This window comes from Ahaetulla prasina, chromosome 2, assembly GCF_028640845.1.
Source record: "Ahaetulla prasina isolate Xishuangbanna chromosome 2, ASM2864084v1, whole genome shotgun sequence".
NCBI classification, from domain to species: domain Eukaryota; kingdom Metazoa; phylum Chordata; class Lepidosauria; order Squamata; family Colubridae; genus Ahaetulla; species Ahaetulla prasina.
In genome coordinates this window covers 289,961,548-289,980,760 of record NC_080540.1, presented here as the reverse complement: position 1 = coordinate 289,980,760, position 19,213 = coordinate 289,961,548, and the positions used below count along the sequence as shown (strand labels likewise).

General features: G+C 41.9%; 1 protein-coding gene across 2 annotated transcripts; it reads right to left on the bottom strand.

Annotated features, from left to right (window-relative positions):
- Positions 1-819: 819 nt before the first annotated feature.
- Positions 820-17,958, bottom strand: C2H18orf32 (chromosome 2 C18orf32 homolog). Of its 2 annotated transcripts, none has more exons than XM_058170975.1 (3): positions 17,870-17,958; positions 4,180-4,427; positions 820-1,603 (listed from the first exon to the last, which is right to left on the bottom strand). In XM_058170975.1, the coding sequence occupies exons 2-3, from the start codon at positions 4,396-4,398 to the stop codon at positions 1,529-1,531; spliced, it is 294 nt and encodes a 97-aa protein (XP_058026958.1). In that variant the 5' UTR covers positions 4,399-4,427; positions 17,870-17,958; the 3' UTR covers positions 820-1,528. The 2 variants fall into 2 exon arrangements, with proteins under 2 accessions (XP_058026958.1, XP_058026957.1); XM_058170974.1 differs by lacking the exon at positions 17,870-17,958 and adding an exon at positions 10,057-10,202.
- Positions 17,959-19,213: the final 1,255 nt, after the last annotated feature.

Sequence of the window (19,213 nt, the reverse complement as noted above, 5' to 3'; positions counted from 1 at the left end):
AGAAGCTCCATAGACAGCTAAAGCTGCTCTCCCAGGGTCAAATGTCATAAATATATGTTGGTTGCCATGTGCCACTTTTTGATCATGTGACCGTGGGGATGCTGTAACAATTGTAAGTGTAAGGACTGTGGGTTTTTTCCCCCAGTGATTTATATTTTTGAATGGTCATTAAAGTTGTAATGTTGTAAAAGTTGAGGACTACCTGCATGCTGTACAACTTTGAGCTTTGCCATTTCTTAACTCACCCCCCCCCCAGTCTACTTGTCCAGTTCCAGAAATGCCAGCTATATCTGCAGCAAATGTAGGTATTTTGAATGGCATTTACTCAATACAAGGTCAGAGTAATGTTTCTCAATTTTGAAAATGCATGGACCTCAATTCCCAGAGTACAAGATGGACAACGAGCGCCCCTAAACTGGTGTGTTTGTAACCTAAACTTAAGTGTCTTAATTTTGGAATGCAAAAAAGGGGAGAGGGGAGAGAAGTGGGACTCAGCACGTAATATGTATATTGCTTTCACACTTTATTCAACTTCTAAATCAGTTAAATTTGCATTTTTCCTAGGCAAAGGGTTGTAGTCTCCTTATTTCACTAAAACAGATCTCAGATAAGTAATACATTTCTCTATCCCCAGAGAACATTTCCCATTCTCCCATAAAAATGCTTTGAATTGAAAAGGAGCCATGGGCATATCTTAAGGTGTAATCTTTACTTCATACGGGAGACAGGAATACTTCTCTATTACTTCATGAAAAGCATACATGGGTCTTAGAATGCACCAACTGAAAATCTACATTGCAGACAAAATAATACAGTTACAACAATAAGCAATAAGGTTTATTTGCTCTGGCAGTCTTGGAAGTTATTCGAATTAGGGAGGTAGATATTATCAACCAAAATACAGGAATTTGCATAAAAAGTTATGTTTGTTTATCAGCTCAAAAGTTTTCCCCTTTGTGGCATTGTATTGGTATTGTCCCCTCCATATGTAATATCTGCTTTTTAAAAGTTTTCTATACCATCGTGAGGAATCAGCAAAAGGGCAGCTCTGCAGATGCTAATTTTTGAAACAGCAAATTGGTAGTTATCGATACATTCACCATTAGAGTTCAAATATTTACAGTGCTACTTTCTTTTTAGCTACTGTATGATCTTTTGCTTAAAAAAAACAAACAAGCCTATGAATCCTCATCAATGAAGGATTTTAGGAATTTTTTTTTTGAAACAAGTAGCGAAATTGACATTACGGTTTTAATAAAATATGGACACGAAAACTGTTAGCACTCTTCAATTGCACCGCACATTAGGGTTCCAGCTACCCCAAATTTCAACAATAGCAAGACAATATATTAAAACTATTTTCAAGGACACAGCTAGAATTAATCCAAGTCTCTCTGGGGCAATGGGCGGTCTATACATATTCCAAATTTCCATTCAGATAAAGGTGCAATCAGTAAAATATCCACGTGGGGACAACAACTGTGAGTTCATTTCCTATAACAGCCTTGACCCCACAGCAGAAGAGTAACTAATCTGTCTTTTTGTCGGAGTCTTCTTTGGGTCCAGTTCCAGAAAATCCATTTGCAATGCCATTGCTGTTGCTCTGAAAGACAGGGAGGGAGGGGAAAAAAAAGAGATTTTAAAATGCACATTCATTCCATCATAGTTTTGAAAGAGAAAAACCAGAATGGTGACTAGCTGGCCCTAAGATGCCCTTCTTGGTCCTAAAAAAGATCAAATTCCTTTTAGATCAATGGTTCCCAAGCATGCAACCGGTAGTTCCTGCACGTATGCTGTTTCACTCACCTGCCACTCACTTCCAGCTGTATGGGCACGGACCAGCAATGTGTTGTGGTCCACCAGCAGCCCACCAGCAGCGGAGTCGGACAGTGAGGAGACTGTGGAGGACCATGGGCCAGTCCTGGAGTCTGGGGAAGGCCCGGACGAGGGCTCTGCGTCAGAGGCAGAGATGGGGCCAGGGCCATCTGGGAGCGATGCACAGACTCCAGAGCCTCCAGGGGCAGACAGCAGAGAGGCAGAGGAACAGGTGGAGCCTGTTCCTAGTGCACGCATGCAAAGAGCTGCCAGAAGGCGCAAGGTCAGCTAAAGCAAAAAGGATGACTTGGGAGTAAGGCCAAGAGATGATTGACCCCTCCCATAAGGCTTAAAAGAGCAGCAAAGGCTCTTGGGCTCTTTGTAAGAAAGCAACGTTGCTAAATCTGTTTCAAGTCGGCGTCTTTTTCTTTCTGAACTTTGTGGGGCTTTGCCAAGATAGGCCTTTGGCAGGGTGCAAAGCACTGTCTGGTAATAACTACTTGGGCCTGGTAATAACTAGTTGGGGCTAGGTCACAACATAATGGTCCCCAGCCTGTGCTGGGGACCCCTGTTTTAGATCATGCTTAAGATAGCCTTGGGGATAGAAGCGAGCTGAGTTGGAATCATCATTAATTAAAATCATAACTTTTCTATTGTTTATTTGCAGGTCTTTGCTTCATGACTGGCTGCTTAATGACTGTTCCAAGTTATGACAGGCCCCTTCAAAAGGTACTTATGAACCAGTTCCAATAGTGGCAAACCCACAACCCACAACCACATGACCACATTTCAAGCTCTTGGCAACTGCCTAACCTTTGTTGTCAAAGGTTGTAGTGTTCCAAGCTTCACTTTGTGATTTATAATATCTTTTGCCAGCAAAAGAAACACCTGGGATTGCCTTGACTCGCTTAATGACCAGAGTTTGCTTAACAACTGCTGCATTCGCTTTACGGCTACAGTGTTCGCTGTAACAAACAACATAAAAAGGGTCGTAAAATTGGATCTGTCATGTGGGTGCCTCTACATATGACCATCATGACTTCTAAAGCAATTCCAGGGTCCATTATGGTCATAGGTCAAGGACTACCTGTAATACGCTTAAGCCACTTCACCTGCAGCCATGTATGCCTATCCATGGAATTCTATTAAAACCGTAGAAGGTAACACCTTGCAGGGAAAGACTATATTCAGAGGTGAAGGGGGGAGAGGGTATTTGGACCACAGGAGGCAGGCCCAGTGATGTCACCTGAGCAGAGTGGAATTTTCCAGCTTCTTTGGTGAGTGAAGCTGGCTAAAAGAATGTCTTTTAAGCTTCCCAAAGGAAAAATGAGCTCGGGATGATGGGACAGAGTGCAGAGGGCTTTCAACTTCAGCAGAGCTTATGGGTCTCAATTCACCCCTTCAAACCCTAAAATTGAAGCCATTTAACAAATGGGGGGAAATGTGGCACGTATGTGACAATAAAGAAAATTTAACAGTGACTCAGTCCATGGATTATTAATTATTAATATTATTTAATAATTAATTGTTACTAATACTAATGATGCTTGTTAATTATTAATAGTATAATTTTGGAGACGGCAAGCACTATTTAGGCGCAGCCAGACATCCTGGCACCTATAGGCCCCATGTTACTAATCCTCACCCTAAAGCACAATGATATTTGCTTTCACACAAGCATTTTAAACAGGACACTTGTACAGTACATTCAGGCTTGTTCAGGGCTTCAACCACTGCAAAGCCAACCTTTTTCCAATTCTCTGCATCTTTTGTGTGGCCTTGACTTACAGGGGTGTCCAAACTTGGCAACTTTAAGACTTGTGTATTTTAACTCCCAGCTTTGCTGGCTGAGGAATTCTGGGAGTTGAAATCCACAAGTCTTAAAGTTGCCAAGTTTGGACACCCTTGACTTAGAGGCAATCTCTATTCTGTTATAAATATTCATTGGTAAATATACGCAAGATGAGAACAGCAGAGAAACGACCACAGGTAGTGAATGAGACCATTGCCAAGCCTTCAAGCTTAAAATGTTGCTCAACCAGGAGCAAAATTCAAAATGAATAGCTTCCTTTTCTTAGGTATATTCCAGATACCTAAGAGCCATGATGACGCAGTGGTTAGAATGCAGTACTACAGGCTACTTCTGCTGACTACTGGTTGATTGCAATTTGGCAGATCGAATCTCACCAGCTCAAGGTTGACTCAGCCTTCCATCCTTCCAAGGTTGGTAAAGTGAGGTCCCAGATTGCTCCTGGGGGCCAGGGAGGGCAAACCCTATTTTTTTTTTCTTGTTTTCCTCTTCGAAATCTTGGTGCGTCTTATACTCCGCTGCGTCTTATAGTCTAAAAAAAAAGTGGCACTTACTTTATAAAGTTCTGGCTGATCGATGAAGGAATCCTGCTTCATGAAATCGCCTCCATTTTCAGAGCTGTTCCTTTGGTCGGGCTTTGCCGTTTCCTGCACTGCTTTCTTGGGCCAAATGCGTTTAACGAAAGGAGAGATGAAGGGATAAAGATACGGCTCAAGGAACCTTTTGTAGACCCACAGCAGAACTGGAATGACGATGCAAGGAATACACACCATGGTTCTTTGTAGTGTGCTTTAAAAATGTGCTGGGGGAAGAAACACAACAGGTTGAAACCATTGTGTAATAATAACAACAACAGAGTTGGAAGGGACCTTGGAGGTCTTCTAGTCCAACCCCCTGCCCAGGCAGGAAACCCTACTCCACTTCAGACAAATGGTTATCCAACATCTTCTTTAAAATTTCCAGTGTTGGAAAATTTTGTAGACTAGGTCAGGGGTCTGCAAACTTGGCTCTTTTAAGACTTGTGGACTTCAACTCCCAGAGTTCCTCAGCCTGCTGGCTGAGGAACTCTGGGAGTTGAAGTCCACAAGTCTTAAAAGAGCCAAGTTTGCAGACCCCTGGACTAGGTTCATCCTCACCAATTTGGGGGACGGGATGGGACGGGACAGAGGACAACGCACTTTCCAAATCAGTCTGTATGGCACCTTTCTACATCTTGAAGCATTATACATAGGTTGGACTTCAACTCCCATAATCCTTGGGGGTGGCAGCCATGTTGGCTGAGGGATTCCAGAAGTTGGTCCTACACATTTGGGCTGCACCAGAACTGAGGAAAGTATTCACACCACATGATCATCTTAAGCTGGTTATGACCCAGTAGACCTTTTAAATACAGGTAGCCCTCGACTTACAACCACAATTGGGACCAGAATTTCAGTCGTTAAGCAAAACCATTGTTAAGGGAGTCGTGCATGATTCGGTGTCATCTTTTGACATGGTTGTTAAGGGAATATCTACAATTGTTCAGTGAATCAAAAGGTTGTTAAGCAAATCCAGTTTCCTCCATCATTAGAAGCCACCCCACCCAACCCGGGAAGATTGAAAATAGGTATCACATGACCCCAGACAGTACAACTACTATAAATATATGCCGTTTGCCACACACCCAAATTTTCATCATATGACTGCTAAATGCCCAAATGTTGATCATACGAGATGCTGAAATGGATGTAAATGCAAGGACCAGCTGCAAGGACCACTTCTTTCAGTCACCGTAATTTTGAGTAGTCACTAAACAAATGGCTATAAATCGAGGATACCCGTGTATCGTAATATTCTCTTGTTCCGACAATTACTTTTCCTTATCAGATATTAACAACAACAAAGTAGCAAAACATAATGAGGTATCATATTAGCCTTCATTAAAGTGAATATGGTTAAGTCCTTAAATATAAATATATTCTGATAATTTGGTACTAAACTAAATCTAAATCAAAACACGTTGCATTTTCGTTGCAAGATATAATCAGAAATACAGAGCGCTTCATAATATATTTTTGATCTTAGAGCTCCACCCGCTTGAATTTAGCTTATTTCAATTGCATAAGAAATATTGAATCAGACAGGGTTTTTTTATTATTATTATTAACAAAGTCAACTTTATTTGCAAATGCATAAACTCTGGCATCTAAATCGCAATACAAATATTGTGAATGCTGTTTTAGGCCATTACGGAGGGATCCATAAGGAGGTGACCAGGTGAATTTTTCTACTTGCTTTTTATGTAATTCATATACAACGGGTTCAGTTATGTGGTTATGGCTGCCTTGTTGATCTTTCACAAACACGACCTAGGCCATTGGCTTCCTATTGATATGGTATGGTATAAACAATAAACAATGATTAAATCTGGACTAGAGATTTCAGAGTGACATTCTGACAACCAATGACTTATTTTTTTAGTTAGTGTATTCTACGAAATTGTTCTCCAGCCAATCAAAAGAATGCAAATCAAAAGAATGCAAATCTGTCTGCAATCAAAAGAATGCAAATCCTTCCATTCCCCACCATCCAGTTTGAGCTGAAGAAGCTTCTTGGATGAGAAGTGAAACGTCTTCAAAGAAAAAACAGGAAGTTCCCTGGAAGGAGAAATTATTAGAAAAATTCTAGATTGTGCAGAAATGAACAGATTAACTTTGATGATTAAAGAAAGAGAGGATTCAGAATATTTTAAGATATGGGATAAATTCTACCATTGGTTAGAAGAAAGGTACAGATAAGCAACGGATAATTATGTACGAAAATGATAATAATGTATTTGTGGAAAAATTGTAAGTTTAAATTGAAGTGAAGAAAAAAGAAACAATAAAAAGATGGAGCCAGGAAGAAAACACCGAGACGTCACACGGAAGGAATTACTGATGTTTTAAATCTCTGTTTGTCTATAAAATAAAAAAAAATTTGTAAAAAAAGAAAAAACAGGAAGTCCAGTTGCTTCTTGAAAAAGCACTTTTGGGCCAACCATGACCTAGATGACTGAGAATCTCCACAGACATTTAACGATGCCAATCAAAGCTTTATAAAGGGATGGTGGTGCCCTAGCTCTCTAACTGTAACTTCTCTCCGAGGAAAACAATTGTTATTTTTGTTATAAATGGTAATGAATAGGTTTTTTTCTTCCATTTTGGGGTTCTAGATCACAACTAGTTCACATTTTGCTTTTCATATGTTTAAATGCAATTACTGTTTTAGTTTTTAAAAGCTAAGATATAGTTACAGAGACTTGCAACAATCCGGTTTTGTTTGCATTTTGATGACAACAACAATGATGGTTTGCTGCCCTGAGACAATGCATTCAGTTAATTATAGCTTGCTCGTATTCATGTTTCCTAGGTGGTTTGTCTATACCTCAGTTGTGTACCAGCTACTGAAAAAAGGATTGCAATTTTAATTAGTTAATTATACCAAAACTGGGACATGGTGGCTCAGTGGCTAAAATACTGAGCTTGTCGATTGAAAGGTCAGCAGTTCAGCGATTCGAATCCCTAGTGATGCATAATGGGGTGATTTCCCGTTACTTGTCCCAGCTTCTGCCAACCTAGCAGTTCGAAAGCACGTAAAAAATGCAAGTAGAAAAATAGGGACCACCTTTGGTGGGAAGGTAACAGTGTTCTGTGCACCTTTGGCGTTTAGTCATCCTGGCCACATGACCACGGAGTCGTCTTTCAGAGAGCGCTGGCTCTTCAGCTTTGAAACGGAGATGAGCGCCGCCCCCTAGAGTTTGGAACGACAAGCACATATGTGCTTATCGTTCCCGACAAGTGAGGGGAATCTTTACCTTTATATCAAACCTGAGGTGATCAGTTAGAAACATGAATTACTCCATGGATTTAAAACTTTATATAAAGTTTTATTATATCTGGATAAAGAAGAAGAAAATGTACAATAAATGCATCCCTGTAAAGAAAAGAAAATGGGCCTGGAAATTTTAACATTTAAAAAAATTGCAAAAAAATCAATTGCAAAAAAGTCCTCAAAAAACTAAATAAATCAAAAGCTGACAATCATTGCATAGCATCCATCCATTGCTACATATCAAATATAGAATGTTTCTTCTGATGTATTATAACTCCTATGTTAAATATCAACATAACACTTATTTATGTTGTATTTTATTACTATGTTGCTAGCATGGAAGAGTAACTAAAATGTTGGACTGGAACCTGGGAGACCCAGATTCAAGTCCACCCACAGATCATTTAACATGCTAGGAAGTCACTTTCTCTCTCAGCTTAGCCTGCCTCACAGGGTTGTTTTTAATGACTTTTGTTGTTTTATCAAAGTATATCACATGGTTTATGGAGAATCTCAGTAATCCAGATTATGTTTGTCCCAAAGGTGCTTTTTTAGCTCTGACTGGATGGTGGGGAAATGATTCAGAGCTGAAGAAGCTTTTTGGATGAGAAGCGAAACGTCTTCAAAGCAAAAATAGAAAGTCCAGCTGTCTTTTGAAAAAGCACCTTTGGGATATCACAGGGTTCTTGTTCTGTGGAAAGATTGGAGGGAATCATGAAAATAAATGAAGCATATACTAGCATCACAGTGAATGGCAATTCACCATCCTTGTCAGATTTCCAAAAAAAGCTAACCAAAGCCAAAACTAAAAAAGCTTGCTTAATCTTCAGATGGGAAACCACCAGAAAAACCCTGTGCTGTAGGTTATTATTATTATTTATTTATTTAATTTTTAGGTTGAAGTATGAAGTAGTCAATACTGCTTGGAGGAAGATAATAGAAAATTAATTCCATATCATTGTCAATAAAACTATATGATCATGCGGCATGCCTATGTTTTCAACCAGCTTAACCTTTGCTGTCATTGGCTTCCGATAATGATCAGGGGGAAAAAGTCATCAGTATTTTTCAAACTTGGCAACTTTAAGATGAGGGGATTTCAACTTCCAGTTTTCTGACACAAGTCTTTTTTTGTTTCTTATAATCAGTAATGCTTAATGATCATGATTCATTAATGAATTATTAATGAACACAAATTAATGTATTATCAATTGAAAAGCCATAGATGGAGAGATAGAGAAAGACAGGAAGGAAGGAAGGAAGGAAGGAAGGAAGGAAGGAAGGAAGGAAGGAAGGAAGGAAAGCAGCAGGGATGAGCTTTTGTATTGAGGTCATTCAGTGATCGAAAGCAACCTCTCAAATTTGCAGATGACACTAAGCTGGCAGGAATAGCCAACATCCGAGAAGACAAGCTCAAGATCCAAAAAGAACTTGACAAACTTGAACAATAGGCTCTATCCAACAAAATGAAATTCAATGTGGAGAAAAGCAAGGTTTTACACTTGGGCAGGAAAAACCAAAAATACAAGTACAGATTAGGCGAAATCTGGCTCAAAAACAATAACTCTGAGAGGGACCTTGAAGTCCTAGTGGAAGATCACTTAAACATGAGCAGCCGTGTGCGGCAGCAGCCAAAACAGCTAATACAATCCTTGGTTGTATAAACAGAGGCATAGAATCGAAATCATGTGAAGTATTAATACCGCTTTATAAATCCTTACTAAGACCACACCTGGAATACTACATCCAGTTTTGGTCACCCCATTACAAAAAAAGATGTTGTGACTTTGGAAAAAGCGCAGAGAAGAGCAACTAAGATGATTAAAGGCCTGGAAACCAAAACATACAAAGAATGATTGCAGGATTTGGGTATGGCCAGTCTAGACAAAAGAAGGACTAGGGGGGACATGACAGAAGTATTCCAGTATTTAAGGGACTGTCACAAAGAAGAAGGGATCAATTTATTTAACAAAATCAGAGGGCAGGACAAGAAACAATGGTCGGGAACTAATCAAGGAGAGAAGCAACCTGGAATTAAGCAAAAACTTCCTAACAGGGAACACAATTAACCAGTGGAACAGCTTGCCACCAGAAGTCCTGGATGTTTCATCACTGGAGGATTTTAAGAAGAGATCAGATGGTGACTTGTCTGAAATGATATATACCAGGGGTCTTCAACCTTGGCAACTTTAAGCCTGGTGGACTTCAACTCCCAGAATCCCCCAGCCAGCAAAGCTGGCTGGGGAATTCTGGGAGTTGAAGTCCACCAGGCTTAAAGTTGCCAAGGTTGGAGACCCCTGGTATATAGGGTCTCCTGCCTGAGCAGGGGGCTGGACTAGAAGGCCTCCAGGGTCCCTTTCCAGCCCTATTCTGATTCTCTGATTTAAAGGGAAACCTGCCCCTCCCCCACACTTTTAAAGTGACCGTTTCGAACAAAACATTCAAATGAGTTGGGGGCTTTACGAGGCCCGCGGAGAGGGAGGCATTAGCCAGAAGGCGGCAGGAAGAAAGAGCGGCGCTTCGGTGTCCCTCCGTCCGTCCGCCCATCACCTGCCCCACGGACCCGTCGTCTCACTCACCTGCGCGAACCTCCAACGTTTCCAGGTAGGAAGAGGGAAGCCGCTTCACTTCCGGGAAGGACGGCAAACAAACGTCACTTCGCGACCGCCAATGGGAGAGGAGGAGGCGCGCGTGACGCAAAGGAAAGACTCCGCCCTGACGCGGCTCCCGCGGCGAGCGCCATGACAGCGGAGGCAAGAGCGGCGGCCTCGGGTCGCGCGTGCGCTCAGAGTGACGCGCTTTGCAGGCGCTAACTCAGGGGGGTGGTGGTCTTCAAACTTGGCAGCTTTTAGACTCGTGGACTTCAACTCCCAGAATTCTCCAGCCGGCATAGTTGAAGTCCACGAGTCTTAAAGCTGCCAAGTTTGAAGACCTCTGCACTATACTGTTGTGACATAAATAAATAAATAAATAAATAAGTAAATAAATAAATAAATAAAACTCCTAAGGCAGGGGTCTCTAACCTTGGCAACTTTAAACCTGGAGGACTTCAACTCCCAGAATTCCCCAGCCAGCCACCTAATTTTTAAGATGATTCAAGGAGGTTATTTTTACACTCTTCCAGTGATGAAAATGTGTTGCACACACCTACATCATGGATCTTGAATGTCTAACGAGTAGAATTAATAGCACTTGCATCCCTCCCAATTCTTATAATTCCAATACATTCATGTGAATTACATTTTAAAAAAGATGACCCCACGAGGACATCCTATTATCTATTGCTCAAATGTGATACTCCATTTGCTTTTTTAGGCTGCTCTGAAGGCTACTCCATCTTCAAGGATTGCATGAGGAAATCTAGAAGTACAACAAAATAAGTAAAACAATAGATTTAAACTTAATGTTAACCGCTTCAAACTTGATTGCAGAAAATATGACTTCTGTAACAGAGTTGGTAACGCTTGGAACGCACTACCTGACTCTGTGGTCTCTTCTCAAAATCCCAAAAACTTCAACCAAAAACTTTCTACTATTGACCTCACCCCATTCCTAAAAGGACTATAAGGGGTGTGCATAAGAGCACAAAAGTGCCTACTGTTATGTATTCATGTTTGTACCTTTAAATATTTGAGCGGGAAATCAGCACGTTGCTGATTGGACGAAGCCTCCAGCAGAACTGTATAAAAGGAGAGGTTTTTCCCCCAGCCTGTTGCTGGGTTCACCCTATATTAAAGAGCTGTTGTCACTACCCTGGTCTCCAGCCTCGTTACTTCCAGAACCTAACATTGGCGACGAAGGTGGGATCTCGAGGCTGAGGAGAACCAGAACCGAGCTGAAGCACGATAGACCCGAACCCAGCAAATCCAGGGCAGAAAAGCAGAGATGGCCAGTTACACTCTGCCCGCACCGTTCGACCCGGCTAAGGAGAAATAGGGAACGTATATGACCCGTTTCGAAAGTTTCCTAGAAGCCAACGAACTGCACGGAGTTCCAGACAACCGAAAAAGGGCTTATTTCTTAAGCCACTGCGGTCCGGAGGTCATCGACATCGCGGAAGCCCTGGCAGAGCCAACGCCGTTGCAGTCGGTGTCGTGGCCAACTTTACAGACTTTACTAAGAAACCGCCGCTGCGCGCCGTCCAAATACGTGCGGCGGTTTGAATTCGGAGAGCGAAGGCAGATGGAGGGCGAATCCATCGGTGACTACATGGCCGCCCTAAGAAGAGCGTCCAAGGACTGCGGATACCGTGACCTAGACGAGGTGCTCCTCGAGCAACTCATCCGAGGGGTCAAAGACATCCGTTTGCGGCGACGGCTGCTAGCAAAGAGCAACCTAACGCTAGCCAACGCTCTGGACGAAGCCAGAGCACATGAAATGTCCTCCCAAGCGGCAGAGACACTGCAGAAGCCGGTCCCACAAAAGGCGAGCGCGAAGGCAACTCCGGTGCACCAGGAGGAGGTTCAGACCGAATCCGACGGTGAAGACGAGGAAGGGGTCTGCCGCACCGAGAAACGCGACAAAGGGGACCGAGACGAATGCGGAAGCTGCGGGGGTCAACACCAGCGCCAACGCTGCAAGTTTAAAGACGCGACATGTCGGCGGTGTGGGAAGAAAGGGCACCTAGCTCAAGTTTGTCGAGCGCCCAACCTTCCGCCGAAAATTCAAATCGGCCAATCAGAGCGCGGAATCGGCAAGAAAAAGAAAATGGGCCTGGAAATTTTAACATTTAAAAAAATTGCAAAAAAATCAATTGCAAAAAAGTCCTCAAAAAACTAAATAAATCAAAAGCTGACAATCATTGCATAGCATCCATCCATTGCTACATATCAAATATAGAATGTTTCTTCTGATGTATTATAACTCCTATGTTAAATATCAACATAACACTTATTTATGTTGTATTTTATTACTATGTTGCTAGCATGGAAGAGTAACTAAAATGTTGGACTGGAACCTGGGAGACCCAGATTCAAGTCCACCCACAGATCATTTAACATGCTAGGAAGTCACTTTCTCTCTCAGCTTAGCCTGCCTCACAGGGTTGTTTTTAATGACTTTTGTTGTTTTATCAAAGTATATCACATGGTTTATGGAGAATCTCAGTAATCCAGATTATGTTTGTCCCAAAGGTGCTTTTTTAGCTCTGACTGGATGGTGGGGAAATGATTCAGAGCTGAAGAAGCTTTTTGGATGAGAAGCGAAACGTCTTCAAAGCAAAAATAGAAAGTCCAGCTGTCTTTTGAAAAAGCACCTTTGGGATATCACAGGGTTCTTGTTCTGTGGAAAGATTGGAGGGAATCATGAAAATAAATGAAGCATATACTAGCATCACAGTGAATGGCAATTCACCATCCTTGTCAGATTTCCAAAAAAAGCTAACCAAAGCCAAAACTAAAAAAGCTTGCTTAATCTTCAGATGGGAAACCACCAGAAAAACCCTGTGCTGTAGGTTATTATTATTATTATTTATTTAATTTTAGGTTGAAGTATGAAGTAGTCAATACTGCTTGGAGGAAGATAATAGAAAATTAATTCCATATCATTGTCAATAAAACTATATGATCATGCGGCATGCCTATGTTTTCAACCAGCTTAACCTTTGCTGTCATTGGCTTCCGATAATGATCAGGGGGAAAAAGTCATCAGTATTTTTCAAACTTGGCAACTTTAAGATGAGGGGATTTCAACTTCCAGTTTTCTGACACAAGTCTTTTTTTGTTTCTTATAATCAGTAATGCTTAATGATCATGATTCATTAATGAATTATTAATGAACACAAATTAATGTATTATCAATTGAAAAGCCATAGATGGAGAGATAGAGAAAGACAGGAAGGAAGGAAGGAAGGAAGGAAGGAAGGAAGGAAGGAAGGAAGGAAGGAAGGAAAGCAGCAGGGATGAGCTTTTGTATTGAGGTCATTCAGTGATCGAAAGCAACCTCTCAAATTTGCAGATGACACTAAGCTGGCAGGAATAGCCAACATCCGAGAAGACAAGCTCAAGATCCAAAAAGAACTTGACAAACTTGAACAATAGGCTCTATCCAACAAAATGAAATTCAATGTGGAGAAAAGCAAGGTTTTACACTTGGGCAGGAAAAACCAAAAATACAAGTACAGATTAGGCGAAATCTGGCTCAAAAACAATAACTCTGAGAGGGACCTTGAAGTCCTAGTGGAAGATCACTTAAACATGAGCAGCCGTGTGCGGCAGCAGCCAAAACAGCTAATACAATCCTTGGTTGTATAAACAGAGGCATAGAATCGAAATCATGTGAAGTATTAATACCGCTTTATAAATCCTTACTAAGACCACACCTGGAATACTACATCCAGTTTTGGTCACCCCATTACAAAAAAAGATGTTGTGACTTTGGAAAAAGCGCAGAGAAGAGCAACTAAGATGATTAAAGGCCTGGAAACCAAAACATACAAAGAATGATTGCAGGATTTGGGTATGGCCAGTCTAGACAAAAGAAGGACTAGGGGGGACATGACAGAAGTATTCCAGTATTTAAGGGACTGTCACAAAGAAGAAGGGATCAATTTATTTAACAAAATCAGAGGGCAGGACAAGAAACAATGGTCGGGAACTAATCAAGGAGAGAAGCAACCTGGAATTAAGCAAAAACTTCCTAACAGGGAACACAATTAACCAGTGGAACAGCTTGCCACCAGAAGTCCTGGATGTTTCATCACTGGAGGATTTTAAGAAGAGATCAGATGGTGACTTGTCTGAAATGATATATACCAGGGGTCTTCAACCTTGGCAACTTTAAGCCTGGTGGACTTCAACTCCCAGAATCCCCCAGCCAAAGTTGCCAAGGTTGGAGACCCCTGGTATATAGGGTCTCCTGCCTGAGCAGGGGGCTGGACTAGAAGGCCTCCAGGGTCCCTTTCCAGCCCTATTCTGATTCTCTGATTTAAAGGGAAACCTGCCCCTCCCCCACACTTTTAAAGTGACCGTTTCGAACAAAACATTCAAATGAGTTGGGGGCTTTACGAGGCCCGCGGAGAGGGAGGCATTAGCCAGAAGGCGGCAGGAAGAAAGAGCGGCGCTTCGGTGTCCCTCCGTCCGTCCGCCCATCACCTGCCCCACGGACCCGTCGTCTCACTCACCTGCGCGAACCTCCAACGTTTCCAGGTAGGAAGAGGGAAGCCGCTTCACTTCCGGGAAGGACGGCAAACAAACGTCACTTCGCGACCGCCAATGGGAGAGGAGGAGGCGCGCGTGACGCAAGGGAAAGACTCCGCCCCGACGCGGCTCCCGCGGCGAGCGCCATGACAGCGGAGGCAAGAGCGGCGGCCTCGGGTCGCGCGTGCGCTCAGAGCGACGCGCGTTGCAGGCGCTAACTCGGGGGGGTGGGGTCTTCAAACTTGGCAGCTTTTAGACTCCTGGACTTCAACTCCCAGAATTCTCCAGCCGGCATAGTTGAAGTCCACGAGTCTTTAAAGCTGCCAAATTTGAAGACCTCTGCACTAACTCCTAAGGCAGGGGTCTAAGGCAACTTTAAGCCTGGAGGACTTCAACTCCCAGAATTCCCCAGCCAGCCATCTCATTTTTAAGATGATTCAAGGAGGTTATTTTTACACTCTTCCAGTGATGAAAATGTGTTGCACACACCTACATCATGGATTAAGTTATAGGAAAGCAGATCTTGAATGTTTAACGAGAGGAATTAATAGCACTTGCATCCCTCCCAGTTCTTATAATTCCAGTACATTCATGTGAATTTTAAAAAAGATGATGCCATAAGGACATCCTATTATCTATTGCTCACAATGTGATACTCCATTTGCTTTTTTAGGCTGCTCTGAAGGCTACCCCATTCCGTAAGGGGCGTGCATAAGAGCACAAACGTGCCTACCTACCGTTCCTGTCCTATTGTTTTCTTTCATTATATCCAATCAATATAGTTATTGCATACTTATGCTTATATATATATATATATGCTTATATATTATATAGTTACTTTCATGCTTATGCTTATATATACTGTTGTGACCAAATAAATAAATAAAAATAAAATAAAATAAATCTTCAAGGATTGCATGAGGAAATCTAGAAGTACAACAAAATAAGTAAAACAATAGATTTAAACTTAATGTTAACCGCTTCAAATTTGATTGCAGAAAATATGACTTCTGTAACGGAGTTGTTAACGCTTGGAACGCACTACCTGACTCTGTGGTCTCTTCTCAAAATCCCAAAAACTTCAACCAAAAGCTGTCTACTATTGACCTTACCCCATTCCTAAGAGGACTATAAGGGGTGTGCATAAGAGCACAAAACTGCCTACTGTTCCTGTCCTATTGTTCCCTTTCATTATATCAAATTAATATAGTTGTTGCATACTTTTGCTTATATATATGTTTATATGATGTGTTGTTGTTTTACGTTGATGTTTGTGTATACTGTTGTGACAAATAAATAAAAAATGTTCACAGGGTAGCATCAATGCGGAAGACCACTGTTATTTCGAGAGGTTTAGTGATGTGTTTTGATTTCTCCTTCACGTTCAGAAAAAGCTAGAACTTTAGCGCTCCTCCTGAGCCAGCCTGCTTGGCTTTTTTTCATCCTTGTTTATTAAATAAAGGAGAAGAGAGACGGATATTCACATAGCTTCAAAGCTTTTCCAGCTGTGAAAGTCTCTGACTTTCGATTTCCATCTCAGAATCACATATCAGACAGTCAAGGTCAGGTCTTGTATTCTCTTGAATGCATCAAGACTCTGAAGTCCTGGTTCCAGGTTTTGACAAAAACTTTGGGGTTGTTTGTTGGTAGCTTCTGCACAGATTAGCTTTGGGTCTTGTGGAAATTGGCCACCTCTGAAGTATCTCTGCTCTCATTATTAAGGAGCTCCTCTCAGTCTGTAAGAGATTTGTTTTACCCTCTTACTTGGTATGTATGTATTTTATGCTATGCTTTTAAACCTGTTTGCTTGAGCAGATGATGAAGTTTGTAATCCCTTTGTTTTCTGCTGTGCCTATTGTCTCTGGATTGCCGTTCCATTTGATCAGTGCCTTGATGCATTGCAAAACGTTATTGACAACGAAGATGGAATCCAGCGACAATGCCCAAATAGTGGGGAAGAAAACGTGCTAAGCAAGGAGATCGTAACCAAAGTTATATTCCTGGTGGACCCAGCGAAAGGTTTGGAGGCCGGTGGCTCAAATATTAAACCGGGTGACTCGATCAGTGTTAATACCATCACGAGTTGGCACGCTTTCGAGATTCAGCTCCTGATACAGTGCTTAAATGCATGCAATTTCTGGAAATAGGAGAGAAGAAGGAGTAGGGGTCAATGGGTAGATTAAGATGGGTCTTTCTTACTGTGTTCCATAATGTCTAGGAGCAATTAGAAGCCACTTGGAGAAAGGTACAGCAGCAAGCTGAAAAAGTGACTATTTTGAAAGATCAACCGGCTTTTATCAAAGAGAGATGCAACCTAGAATTAAGCAGAATTTTTCAGACAGTTAGAACAATTAATCATCTTGCCACCAGAGGCTGTGGGTGCTCTAATAGGGAAGGTCTTTAAGCCATGGGTCTCCAACCTTGGCAACATTTAAGACACAGCTCTGCAGTTACCCCCAAAGGGCATGTGTAGAAGTCAGTCTAGGGAAATTGGTTTACCCAAGGCTATTTTGAGTGAGATGGCTTTGATTACATTATTTATACACAACTTAGTCAGTGTTGACTGAGACAGTGGTCTCCAACCTTGGCAACCTTAAGACTTGTGGACTTCAACTCCCAGGATTCCCCAGGCAGCCATATTAAAGTCCACAAATCTTAAAAGTTGCCATGGTTGGAGATCCCTGTTTTCAGCCATTTGTCTGGAATGGTATACCGTCGTGTCTCCTGCTTGAGTGGGGATTGGACTAGAAGACCTCAAAGGTCCCTTCCAACTCTGTTATTTTGTAGTCTGTGTTCTGGATGAGATGGATGGGACTCAGGGAGACACCTCAGGTTGTCTATCTATATTACACTGGACTTCAATCGTGGCTTCACCAGTTAGAAACACGCAAGGATTGGGGTCTGAAAAAAGTGACTTATGACCCTTTTTCACACGACCATTGCAGCATCCCCCTGGTCACGTGGTCAAAATTAAGACGCCTGGGAACTGACTCACATTTACGACTGTTGTAATGTCCCGGGGTCATGTGATCCCCTTTTGCGCCCTTCTGACAAGCGAAGTTAACGGGGAGGTTAGATTCACTTTAACAACCTAACTTAACAAATGCAACAATGCACTGAACAACTGCGGCAAGAAAGGTCGTGAGATGGGGCAAAACGCACTTAACAAATGTTTCACTTACCAACATAAATTTTGGGCTCAGTGGTGGTTGTAACCAAAAGGTTATTGGTATAGGCAGGGGTGGGTTCTACTTACCTTTTCTACCGGTTCGCACTGGGGCTACACGTGCGCTTCTGCACATGCGCAGAAGCTTCCTGATGACATCCAGGTCAGTGGGCGGAGCCTCCTGCCAGTTTTACTAGAATAGAATAGAATTTTTTATTGGCCAAGTGTGATTGGACACACAAGGAATTTGTCTTGGTGCATATGCTCTCAGTGTACATAAAAGAAAAGATACCTTCATCAAGGTACGACATTTACAACACAATTGATGGTCAATATATCAATATAAATCATAAGGATTGCCAGCAACAAGTTATAGTCATACAGTCATAAGTGGAAAGAGATTGGTGATGGGAACGATGAGAAGATTAATAGTAGTGCAGATTCAGTAAATAGTTTGACAGTGTTAATGGAATTATTTGTTTAGCAGAGTGATGGCCTTCGGGGAAAAACTGTCCTTGTGTCTAGTTGTTCTGGTGTGCAGTGCTCTATAGCGTCGTTTTGAGGGTAGTAATTGAAACAGTTTATGTCCAAGATGCGAGGGGTCTGTAAATATTTTCACGGCCCTCTTCTTGATTCGTGCAATATACAGGTCCTCAATGGAAGGCAAGTTGGTAGCAATTATTTTTTCTGCAGTTCTAATTATCCTCTGAAGTCTGTGTTTTTCTTGTTGGGTTGCAGAACCGAACCAGACATTTATAGAGGTGCAAATGACAGACTCAATAATTCCTCTGTATTCCTTAAGAACCGGGGACAACCCACCACTGGGTATAGGTCTAAGTGCTATTGCTATTGCTAATTTAAGGGATTTTTTAAAAAATATCTTTTCCTACAGCTGCTTTTGTTAGAAAAAGGTGATTGGTGAAGAAACCTAGGCAATTTCAAAGATAATCAATAGTTTGATTATTGAAGAATAGGGAAGAATGGCCTTTTTATGGCTTGTGGAGTCCCAGAATTCCTGAGACCCGGGAATTCTTGGGAGTGAATTCCACAAGTCATAAAAGGGCCATCGTTTCCCCATCCCTGGATTATTGGGATAGCTTATCTGTTGCACAACCTCGAAGAATGTTTTGCATTCCAGTTTCCAGTATTAAACTGCCAGCAATTGGTTTTCTAGTAGCATTTCTCACCTTTTGAATAGCTGGGACAAAAAAAACCTACAGGTCATTTTTTCTGATCGGAGTCAGTTTGTCACAGATCCCATGTGTCTCGATTTACGAGCACAATTGAGCCCCGGACTTCTGTTGCTAAGCGAGACATTTCTTATGTGAGTTTTGCTGCATTTGGCAACCTTTCTTGCCACCGTTGCTAAGTGAAACACTGCCGCTGTTAAGTTAGTAACAGGAATCTGGCTTCCCCATTGACTTTGCCTGTCAG

Excerpts from the sequence above, each read along its gene's own strand:
- C2H18orf32 (XM_058170975.1), bottom strand. The coding sequence starts at position 4,398 with ATGGTGTGTATTCCTTGCATCGTCATTCCAGTTCTGCTGTGGGTCTAC. Across the intron at positions 1,604-4,179 it reads ATCAGCCAGAACTTTATAAA|AGCAACAGCAATGGCATTGC; the intron begins GTAAGTGCCACT and ends CCTGTCTTTCAG.